Here is an 11,815-nt window from a genome sequence, read left to right as displayed (position 1 = left end):
CCGGGGGCTCCAGGCGGGGCTGCCCGGGACAGATGCTGGTGCTGGCGGGCTGGGGCTTCCTTCCCGCGGAGCTCGGAGCTGGCAGTGCGACCATTAGCCCTTAATTAGCAATTAGTGATTAGCGGGGGCGCCTTGTCGCCCCGTGGGTACAGCGTGAAGCACCAATGTCACCCCAGCCGGGGAAGCCAAAGTGGGCTGAGACTCGGTTTTTGCGCCCATCTCCTGAGTTTGCGGCGGTCCCTGCCTGCCCCGCTCCGCGCCTGCCGGGGTGCGATGGGCTCCGGGCAGGGAATATCCCCGGGAGCACCTCAGCCCTTTCCCAAATTCCTTTTCCTGCTTTGTTTTTGGCCCCGGGTGAAGGGATCCGGACGGTTACACATTCCCACTGCCCCGATGCCCCGCGGCTGCAGGAAAAGCTGATAATGACAATAAAAATCCTGATGATGACGATAATAAAACCCCGAAACATCGAGAAAACAATCAATAAACCAACGCAAAGACTTTTGGGTTTTCTTGGGATTTTTTCCCTCTTTCCCCAAATGACAGAGAGGGGGGAGAAAATCCACACAAAGTTGAAATAAGTTAAGGATTGAAACGCAGTTACAGAAGGAAGCCGAGCAGATTTGATCTAGCCCAAACCTCATGGCAAATGCACCAAAAATCAGAACGCTGAGTGCACAACTGCTGTATTTGTCTTTATGTACAATTTATATATATATATATATGTGCGTGTGTGTGTGTGAATATATATATATATATAATTAACTACAAAAAGGTACCTTGGATCAAGTTAAGAGTGTGACAAGAGGCAAAAAGTGGCAGGAATGGGGGAATTCACTCGATTTTGTGGATGTTTCCCAGGGATGCTCACACCAGCCCTGGCCGAGCACTCCACTCCCACTCAGCCCGGGATTAAGCACATTTTAAGCACATTTTAAGGACGTTTTAAGCACGTTTTAAGCACGCACTTAAAGCCTGAGTGGGGCTTAAGCTGGTGCTGAAGAGCTCGAGGCAACAGCCGAGCTCCAGCCCCTGCAGCTTCCAGGCTTGGGGCCAAAAAGGGGGCGATGGGAAAAAGGGAAACCTGATCAAAGTGCTAATTAGGGGGTAAAGGGGGTCTGGATGTTATTTTGGTCAGTGTCACAGCCTTAATGGTATTTCCATGATATCTTTTTTTTTTCGTACTTAATTCCCTTTACAAGAAGAGCCAAAAAAAAAAAAAAAGAAAAAAAAAAAGAAAAAGAAAAAAAGAGAAGATTATTAAAAAAATTCTATTCTTTGCCCGTGAAACGGGAACAGTTCGTAGCTCATCAAGTCTGGCAAGGAAATATGTTTTCATTCAGGGTTTTATTTGATTCCTTTAAATTAATTTTTTTTTGTATTTTTATATATTTTTTTTAAAAAGTGTATTACGTACCCGATAAACTGGAACAGCTCTGAAAGAAGAAAGAACTGGTCCACTGGTTAAATATTTATATATTTTTTCTTTTTTTTTCTTTTTTTTTTTTGTTAAAATAAAAAAAAAAACAAAACAAAACAAAAAAGAGGTTTGTACAGATTTCCATAGACCAGAAAACCCTCTGAAGTAGTAAAGAACCTGCTGGGGCAAACGGCTCGAAGCTTTGTGGTTTAAAAAGGTGTGACAGAGGAGCAGCTCTGTCGGGGTTGCTCTGGATTTGGTATTGGGTTCATTGGCAGTTGAGGCCTTTGCTCTGCCAGGGGTGCTCATCCCGAAACATCTGCTCTGGAAAAAGCTGCTGCGCATGCATCACGAGCTGATTCTGCAAGCATTCACCGCTCAGCATCGCTTTTTTATCTCCCAAAAACACTCCAAAACACCCCAAAATGGGGCCCTCGTGCACCGGAAGGGCTGAGCTGGGGATGTCCTGCTGGGATAAATAAATAAAGGGGAGAAGAAGAGGCAGAGCCAGCGGGGAGTCCCAGCAGAGCCCAGAGCCCTCCTGCATCCCTGGAGCTCAGCGGGGCCAAAGCGGCCAGGATTGAGCTCGGGGTGGGATAAGGGGATAGTGGGATGGATGGGATAGTGGGATGGATGGGATGGGGTGGGATGGGATGGGATGGGATGGGATCAATGGGATGGGATGGGATGGGATCAGTGGGATGGGATGGATGGGATGGGATCAATGGGATGGGATTGGATGGGATGGATGGGATGGGATCAATGGGATCAATGGGATCAATGGGATCAATAGGATCAATGGGATGGGATGGGATGGGATTGGATCAATGGGATGGGATGGGATCAGTGGGATGGGATGGGATGGGATTGGATCAATGGGATGGGATGGGATCAGTGGGATGGGATTGGATCAATGGGATGGGATGGGATCAATGGGATCAGTGGGATGGGATGGGATGGGATGGGATCAATGGGATAGGGTGAGGGCAGCATGTCCACAACTCAAAAATGCCGGGGGGAGAAAGGGTTTCATGGCTGAATTTCTCCCGCCCGGAATGCAGGGAGGGGTTGGAGGCTCCCCCAGCCCCAGAGGGCTCAGGCACGGCAGGGCTTTGCGGGAGGATTAAAGCAAAGCAGGAGGCTCGTCCAGCGAGAGACCCTTCCTGGCACGGGCTCTACATTCCATACATTCCTACCTTCTCGCAGGTAAATCTTTGAAGAAGAACATTATTTTTTTTCCTTTTTTTTTTTTTTTCCTTTTTTTTCCCTTTTTTTTTTGTCCGTTTTTTTTAGAAAAGTGCTTTGCTGGGTTCTGCAGGAGGGAGGGGTGCCCGCGGTTCGTTTTCCTCTTTTCGAGGGACAATTTCTCTCCCTGCCGGCAAACCTCCCCTCCTCGAGGAAGTGCTACTTTCAGTCACAAGGTCAGGGTAAACACTTTTTTTGTTTTTTTTTTTTCAAATGTAAAGCAGTTTCAACTGTTTAAAGCACAACCATAGGGATGCGAGGAAAAAAATAACCAAAACAAAAAACCCAAGCACTTTGCAAGAATTAAATAAAGCATGTAATAAATATGAATCATAAACTTCTGTACACAGGAGCAAGGGTTTGGGTTTTTTTTCTTTTTTTTTTTTTTTAATCATTTAATCAATATAAAAAAAAAGTTTTTTTTCTGTTTTGCTTTTGTTTTCAGTGCATCGTCTTCCTCTTTAAAACGCTTAACCCTTTCCTTTCTGCATCTCTCAGGCCCAGGATTACGCACACCTCAATGGCAAAAAAGACAAGGTCTAACAAACCCCCTTTCCAAAAAACTCTAAAAAAATATTCACAGCCTCAAACAGTTTTGTACATTTCAAGCAACAAAAGGTATAGAAAAAGGCACAAGTAACTGCATACATGTGGAGATAATACCAGACTGGGACAAAGAAAAAACCAGGAATTTTTCCATGGGTTTGGTCATTCACTAGAGTGCTTCTTATGATTATACTAAAGGAAATAGTGTTGAAAACGTCTGCTGATTTTACAGAGGAAGCCTAAAGGTGGAACAGCTGGCGGAGGCTTTGGGAACTCCCCGTGTTTCCATCCAGCGGGGTGGGATGTGCCCTAAATCGGGGCGCTGGGGCTGCGGGCTGCTCCTGCCGGGCTCGGCGGGGATGTTGCTGCTGCGGGAGCTGCGCTGAGGCTGGGGCTGGCCTGGGGGGGTCCTGGGGGGCTGCTGTCCGCCGAGGGCGCGGCTGAGATGAAGGTGCAGGCTGGCTCCGGGGGGCTGCTCGAGCTGCCCGATGGCTGCTGGCCCGATGGCTGCTGGCCCGATGGCTGCTGGCCCGTGGCTCCGGGGGGATCATCCCTGCCGGCCGAGGGCTCCGCAGGAGGGTCCGGGGTGGCGCTGGGGCTGCGGGGGGACAGCGGGGGCTGCTCTGCCGGGCTGGGCTCAGCCGGGGCTCCTCGCCGCTCCTGCTCCTGCCGGACATCGCTAGTCCTCGGCTGCTCCTCCGCCTGCTCCGGGGACAGGGCGAACTTGGACACCTTGGCCACGGGCGACACGGACGCCGACGATGGTTCCGGAGGGGTCGGGGGCTCCTCGTCCCTCCGGGCAGCCCGGCCGAGCTGGGCGAAGTGTCCGGCCGGCAGGGTCACTGGCACCAGGCCGGGGTGGGCGCTGGGCCGCGGCTGCACCATCTGGATGCCCCCGATGGGGATCATGGGGTACGGGGTCCTGGCCAGCTGCTGCGAGTGCAGCGGGAGGTGGCTGAAGACATTCTCCTCCCCTCGGCCGGGGCTGTGCGGGTCGTGAGGGGCAGCCAAGGGCCGGGGGCACTGCGGGCTGGCCGGGGAGCAGGGTGGGCTGCGGGGTTCCAGCTTCTGTGCCGGGGGAAAAGAAAGAGCCGGGTCAGTGTGGCACGCGAGTGACGTGGTTGGCAGCTCTGGTGGCACTGCGAGGACTGGGGTTAGTGGTTTATTCTGCTCTGAGGGAGGTCAAGCGACCCGGGGAGATGTGCAGCTCCAAACCTTGAAGGTGAGGAGCAGCACAACCCCGCAGCGTTTGGGGACAAATGTGCCCCTGGTGTGTTGGGGCACAGAGCAGGGATTTGGGTTAGGCCTGGATCTCTGTGAGAGGTTGGGTTGGGAGGGACCGTTAAAGGTCATCTCATCCCACCCCTGCCATAGGCAGGGACACCTTCCACTGTCCCAGATTGCTCCAAGCCCTGTCCAGCCTGGCCTTGGACACTGCCAGGGATCCTGGGGCAGTCACAGTTTCTCTGGGAATCTTTGCCAGGGCCTCCCCACCCTCACAGTCAGAAATTTCCTCCATCTCCCCTCTTTCAGTTTCAAACCATCACCCCTTGTCCTGCTCTCAGAGCTGCCTCTGCAGCCCTGGCAGAGGACACCAGTGTTTGCTGCCAGCTGAGCTGCTCTGGATCCCTGACAGCGCAGGAGGTCCCCGAGAGCCCAGAATGCTGCTATTTATTCATTTTTATTGTATTTTCCTGAGGCAGGATTGCACCCTTCCAGCTGCTGAGTGCAGGGATGCTCCCGGTGAGAGGTGGCATCAGCTCCAGCAGTGGATCCCCACCACCACCCTCATGGGGTGCTCGGTACAAATCAAGGGTTCAGACCCTACATTTTACCTTTTCCTCTTTCTCTCCCGGTGCTTCCCATAGTTTCCTAACGTACATCATGGAGAGATATGTGGCTAAACAGAAAGGGATTAATTAGTGATGAGGTTAGAACTAAACCCCTGCGCAGGGCTCCCGAGAAGAGGAAAACCGAAACTGAACTCAACTTTCCATTTAGATGGGGTTAAAGTGGGAGGGACCACTGGAGGGCACATTTCTTTGTAGGATTATGGGGAATAATTTGCTGAGCCTGTGAGCTGGGTGTCTGTGAAGAGGCAGCAGAGGAGGGCAGGAAGAGAGAACAGACAAGAGAAAAAGGAAGAGCCACCAAAGGCAGTGTGTGCTGGGTCAGCAGTGACAAGCCCAACCACTGCTAAATGTCACTTATCCACAGGAAGTCTTGGCTAAATCACTTCAGGGATGCTGGGAAACCCCAAACAAATTCCTTCAGTGGTGCAACAATCACCACGAGGAGAGACTGCCCCAAGCAAGGGCCAGTGGGAGGAGAGATGGTCGTGGTGAGATTTGGCAGAGAGCCTGACACAGAAACTGAGCTAAGATCATCTTCAAGTTCCATTTGATAAATCCTCCTCTGGTCCTTCTGTCTCTTGTGGCCTCACCAGGAATGTTAATTTTGCAATGAAGGCCCAGATGTCTATCGTGCTGATAAATGGGAAATTTCCCGTTCAGGTTGTTGGTTTGGAGGAACACGGAAAACCCACCGTGGTGGCTCTGGGTGCAGAAAAGGAGCAGGAAAAGGAAGCCAAAGGGTGAATGTGAACACAGGTGGGGATGGCAGACAAGCAGGGAGTAAAACATCATCTCCTGCTGTGGATTTGGGAGCTGAGGGGATTTGCTCCAAGGAGAGGCAGCAGGAAGTTATCCTGACAGAAGAGATGAAGGATGGGCTTTTTCAGAGCCCTGAGATTCACCACGAGAAGTGAATTGACAGGAAAGGGAAATAGCATTACAGGAAGCCAAAGCTTGGACCTAAACTAAAGGACAGTCTCTGAGAAGGTGAGACAAAGAGTGAAAGGAGAAGGAAGGAGGCAACACAGGACAGAAGATTGTCATGGCATGGGAGGAAGGTCTGGAGAAGCCCTGGCTCAGCACCTGGGGGGGCAGGGCCTCTCGAAGGTCTCTCCCTCCTCACTGCAGCCCCTGAGGGCTGAGGTCTCTCCCCACAGCAAGGGGATCTCAGCTCATCACACAACTGACAGCAGAGCCAGGCACTGCAGCGGGAATGGGAAATATCCTGGGAAATATTCCACCAAACCCCACACAGAACGTGCCTGCAGAGCTGGGGGAACAGGCGAGTTCCTTTCACCTGCAGGATTGGGTTTGTCTGAATCCCTATTTCAGAGAGGTGAAATAATGTTCTGGACCCAGGGGCAAACTCTCTCTGTGTTTTTTGAGATGGAATCAGAGAATTCCAACAAGCATTTCTCAGCAGTTCGCCCAGCAGAGCTGGCTGGGGTGGACACAGCCCAGGGCTCAGGTCACCGAGCAATGGCAAATAGTCACAGTTCCACCCTGGCTGGGGAAAGCTCAGGGATGGCAATGAAATTCCTGGGAGCAAAAAGGCTCTTAGTGACAATTCATCATGAAGAGGTTGTCCTTGCTGATTGTCGCAGCAGGACTGGCTGGCTCAGGAGTGGGAATAACCCCTTGGAGAAGGGAGAACTTTATTTCTCTCCGACTGAGAAGGGTAAGACCCAAATGGGTGCAAAGGCCACTGCTGTCCTCTGACCCTTTCCTCTGTGACATTGGTCACAGAGTCCCTGTGCACTTCTGCATCACAACCTTGACCCAAACCACATCAGAGAACACCTGAGGGGAGCAGAGGGCAGGAGGGCACTGCACTTACCAGCTTGGACTCGTAGAGCTGTAAGTTTTTGCCAAAGAACCTGTGAGGTAGAGGCATCGAAGAGAATATCCCGGGCTGGGCTTGATATGAGCTTGGAACTTTGTCCTCTGCTGCTTTGCTCGTGCCAGGCAAGTCCTCTTTGCCAGGGGATGGATACCTGGCCAGCTCCAAGCAGCCTGGAGACAAGACTTTCTTCAGGGAGAAGTACCTCAGCGATGCCATCTCTCTGCTGGGCGACGAGTGCCTGGCAGGGGACACTTCTCCTTCTGCCGGCAGGGGTGTCCTCGGGGACAGCTCCCTGCGGGGGGACAGGTGCCTGCTGGGCGACAGCTCCAGCCTCGGGGACACACACCTCAGGGGAGAGGCCTCCCTCCTGGGGGAGAGGCGCTGGCAGGGGGACAGTCCCCTCCCCGGGGACAGGCACCTCAGGGGGGACAGCTCCGCCGTGGGGGAGAAGCGTTTGGGGGAAGTTTCGTTTTTGGTCAGTAAGTGCTTCCTGGCTAGCACTGGTCTGCTGCTGCCACCCCCTCTGCCACCCTCCTGGCTCGGGGACCACCTCCTTCTGGGGGAGGTGTCTTTGGAGGTCGACAGGTCCATGGCCAGGGACATGGGTGACCTGGTGACAGACTCTCTCTCAGCAGAGGCCAAGTGCTCGGTGGAGGTCAAAGCCGGTCTGTGGAGGCTCAAGAAGCTGTGGCACACAGCAATGTCACTGCTGTCTGCCGACCACTTGCTCTCCAGCCCTGAGGAGGAGGAGGAGGAGGCCTGCTGGCCTTCTTCCCCTGCTTTCGAGGGGCTAGGAGCAGTTTCTCGAGCTGTGGATGGTGCTGGTTCAATGCCCTCCTCTCGAGAGGACGGGGAGCCCCCCGAGGAGCGCGGCAGGACGGGGCTGAGTTTGCCCTCGGGCAGCCGCGGGGTTGGCTCGTCCTGGCTCTCCTCCTCCTCCTCGTCTTCCTCGTCCTCGTTGTCGTCGTCGTCGTCAGATTCCTCGAGGTCTGAAAACTGGTGCTCCTCGATGGGCTCAGATCCCTCCCGCCCCTCAGAGTCCTGGAAAAGGTCTTCACTGGTTCCTGGGGGCAAACAGAGAGCACAGGCTGTGAAACACACGCTCAGCGGATGGGTTTTGCTAAATCTGCTCGCAAAACACACTCTCGGGTTATTTTTGTGTTAGAGCTGCTCAGAAAACACATGTAAGGGGCTATTTTGGTGTGAAATCTGCTCACAAAACACATGTTCAGGGTTTATTTCTGTGATAAATCTGCTCATGAGCTCGAAGGGCACAAGAGGAGAGAGAGCCCTGCTGCTTCCCAGGGCTGATCACCTCCTGCTTTGAATCTGCAGCTTTGCCCTCTGTGATGCCTTAGGATTTTGGCTTTTGTATTTTTCGTTTATCTGTAATTTTAGTGTATAAATCTGGACTCCATACAGGGTGCTAAAGCTGCTGTTCCCAGCATTTTTATACAAAACAGTTGGAAAATCCAAGGACATTTGGCTGTCTCAGAACCCCAAAATATGTAAACAACAATGAATTTGGGGAGCAAACTTGGAGTAATTGACATCATCACCTCAAGCTGTAATTGGAGGATTAAAGCTCAATATGCAAATGGACAAAACTTATAAAATATGAAAACCCCGTGACCTGGCATCAATTTTGGGTGTAGCCTCTCCAGTAGGCTTTGTCTGCCCTAAATGCACCTTAAAGGTGTTTAATAAATTAATCTGCTTTTTATTCTCCTAATTTTGTCTAGCCTCTGTTTCAGGTAAGCCTAGCAGACATCATCTGTGCCAACTCCACTGTGATGATCCAGAAGATCCCAGTGAATCCCAGTCTATCCCAGTTCCAGTTCCAGCTGCCAGCACAGGCAGCTCAGTCCCTGCTGGGCCCCTGCCACACTCTTTTATTTGCTCTAAAATGCCAAAAAAACCCCTTAAATAGCTGAGAACAGCAGTACCTTCATGCTTCAGAAGGGTTTGATGATTATTTGTCACAATAATAATAACAGTCTGGTGACTCCAGAATATCCACAGCTGCCAAAGCTCCGAACTCCACAGGTTGGGCCTTTTCCTGCCTGGATTTCACCACAGATAAACATCAGCAAGGCAAGACTTTTGCTAAATTCAAACAGCAGGGTGGAAGGAACCTCAGTGGGTTTTCCCTTTCTTGGATAAATCCCAGCTGTGGTTCAGATGCTCCTTTGGGCAGAGGGTTGGGTGCTGTGTGTGGAAGGCCTTGCACGGGGATGCTTTGCAAATCACAGCAGGGAGGACAGAAAAAGCAAATTCAGAAGGATTTTAAATATTTCTGCAGCTTAAAATACATCTTCCTTCTTCTTGAAGGGCCAGCGGGAGCTTGCTGAGCTGAGTGCTGAGCTTTCAACGCGCAGAGAAAAATCTGCTTTTGCCCTGCCAGATGTGCAGAGCTCCTAGCAGCTGGAAAGGTCCGTCGGGAACAACCACTGGATGTCACTGCAGCTCAGCAGAACCACACCGCCAGGGCTGCGGGTGCCCTGCTCCCCAGGGGCAAAACAAGCAGCAAATCGGATTTTGAAGTAGAATGATGGCTGGAAGTGTGTGTTGTAGTGAAGGGCTGAGGGGTGGATTTGGAGTAATTTGTCTTTTTGTCTTGTATTGTGATGTTATTTTGATGTTATTTGTTGATTTGATATAGAGACTTTTTTGTTTGTTTGGGATTTTTTTTTTTGGTTTGTTTTGGTTTGGGTTTTTTTGGTGGTTTTGTTTGTTTTTGATTTTTTGGGGGTTTTGTTTCTTTTTCGTTCTTTTTTTTTTTCTGTTTAATTGTTCTTTTGGGGTTTTTTGTTGTTTTAAGTGAAAATTACAAGTTAACTGTGGATTTGAATGAGAAATGTCCAGCTGTGCCTGTTGCAGGCTCCCAGAGCATGGAGCAGAGCTGCTGGGACTCGCTGGGATGCAGCTCTGGAGGGGATCCCGGCTGCTGGGGACACCTGGCTGTGACAAATCGCAGCCCTGCTGGCTCTGTCCCCGTGGGTCAGCCTGGGCCACTGCTGCTCCCTGAGCTGGAGCTGCTCCATGCAGAGCTCATCTGTCTGCAGGGGACAGCAAGGGAGCTCAGCTGGGCCACACCTGTGGTGCCAATTTGATTTTGGCCTTTTTTGTTTCTATATTCTCTGTATTCCTAGTATTTGTAGCCTATTATAGTATTAGTGGCTACTTTTCCCAGTTGATTTCCATACCCTTTCCCTAGGCAGAAACACAAAACTCATTCCAAAGCCCTACCCTGTCTTGGTTGTCCCTGGCTAACGAGGTTGAGAGCAGCTCTTTGAGACACAATTTCATTGACAAAGTTCAGCTTCCTGCGATGCCAGATTGATTTTTGCCTTCTTTTTCTTTTCTTTTCTATATTCCCTGTATTCCTTGCACATATATTTGTTAGTGACCACTTTTCCCAGTCATTTTCCATACCCTTTCCCTAGGCAGAAACACAAACCTCACTCCAAGGCCCTACCCTGTCTTGGCTCTCCCTGGCTACTGAGGTTGAGAGCAGCTCTTTGAGACACATTTTCATCCACAAAGTTCAGTTTTTATCTGAGAGGGGAGGATCTGCAGAGGGGGAAATCACCTCACCTCTTATGTACCTATTGGGTGCTTTTTGTCAAATATGCCAATTTGCTAAACCTATAAAACTCACCCTGTGGGGGGTGGAATTTTGTGGACATTTTCCACATCTGCCCCAGGAGGCCTCTGATAAAGACCAACCTTTTTATTACCTCCTATATGAATATTATCCTGAAAATGAGGTGTTTTTTGTTTTCTAGGGTTTTATTTTCTAGGCTTTAAGGCATTCCTGCCTGCAGCAGCCAGGGTGGCTGCCGAGGGGACACAGCACGAAGTGGCTGTGATGGACTAAAAAGTCAAATTCTGTTTATTTTGAATGCCAGGGCCTCACAAATAACTGCTCACAGAGTGCTTGGCATTCCCAGCCACACGGATTTTCCCATGGCTGATTATCCATCCAAGAGTTTGCCTGAAACTGGGAATGGAAAGGAGCATCTCATCCCTGTTCAGAATATCCCTGGATGTTCCCTGCAGGCAGAGCTCTCCCAGCAGCTCTCCACAGAGAGGGATTCTGGCTCACATTGTGAAATCCTCCACACTGCCGGGGGCTGCTGGGCCCAGGCTGTTTGCAAACTCCCAGAGGAACTGAGCTCAGAACAAATATTATTCCAAACTCCCAGCTGTAGGCTGAGCCGTGCAGATTTCCTGCTTGGAAAAGGAATGTGTTCACTGGCAGAGCTCGGAGCCAGGCCTGAGTCTGGTTTTGGGGTTTGGGGACAGACAGGAGCTGTGCCTGGTCCTGCTGCTCTCCTTCCTAGGACAGAGCAATGTCAGGGGTCAGGAGTGAAGGGAAGCCAGACCCAACTTCAGGAGCTGTTTGTGTTTGGCACCCCAAATTCCAGCAAGGGAAACATTCCAGTGAGTCCAGGGCTCTGCTCTGGCCGTCTGACACCATCCCTGCCGGCTGGGACAGAGCTCAGGCCTCAGCCCAGGCTCCCAAAATTCATCTGGCTGAGCTCACGGGGACAGAAAGGGCAGGACAGGGAGGGAGGAAGGAGAGAGGGAATCAGTGGGAATGAATCCTGCTGACAGCTTTGTCTGAGGTTGCATTTCACTCCATGTGTTATTTATCCTCCCCAGCTGGTGCCATCCCACCCAGCCCAGCCCAGGCAGGAGTGAGGAATTCTACTCCAATCTCCTTTTATAGTAACACCCCTTGCTTTCTGTTGCCCCTTAAATAGAAATACAAACAATCAAGTGAAACACAAGCCCGGTTTAAAATAATCCAGGGAGTTTTAGGAACTGCTGCTCCCTCCCCGCCTGCCTGCCCCCGAAGGAAAGCACAGCAACCTCCCTGGGCTGCTTTGTGTCACATGGAAG

General features: G+C 51.2%; 1 protein-coding gene across 9 annotated transcripts in view; it reads right to left on the bottom strand.

Annotated features, from left to right (window-relative positions):
- Nucleotides 1-2,958: 2,958 nt before the first annotated feature.
- Nucleotides 2,959-11,815, bottom strand: part of HIVEP3 (HIVEP zinc finger 3) — a 264,012-nt gene continuing 255,155 nt past the window's right edge. For all 9 annotated transcript variants that reach the window (XM_085081168.1, XM_085081171.1, XM_085081169.1 and 6 more), the window contains 2 exons: nucleotides 6,902-7,971; nucleotides 2,959-4,279 (listed from right to left, as the gene is read on the bottom strand). In XM_085081168.1, the coding sequence (XP_084937294.1) occupies nucleotides 3,521-4,279; nucleotides 6,902-7,971 (1,829 nt within the window). In that variant the 3' untranslated portion in view covers nucleotides 2,959-3,520. The remainder of the gene's footprint in view (nucleotides 4,280-6,901; nucleotides 7,972-11,815) is intronic.

The sequence above is a fragment of the Lichenostomus cassidix genome, chromosome 23 (genome assembly GCF_008360975.1).
Source record: "Lichenostomus cassidix isolate B80296 chromosome 23, HeHo_3.0, whole genome shotgun sequence".
Lineage (NCBI taxonomy): Eukaryota > Metazoa > Chordata > Aves > Passeriformes > Meliphagidae > Lichenostomus > Lichenostomus cassidix.
This window is presented reverse-complemented; position numbering and strand designations above follow the sequence as displayed.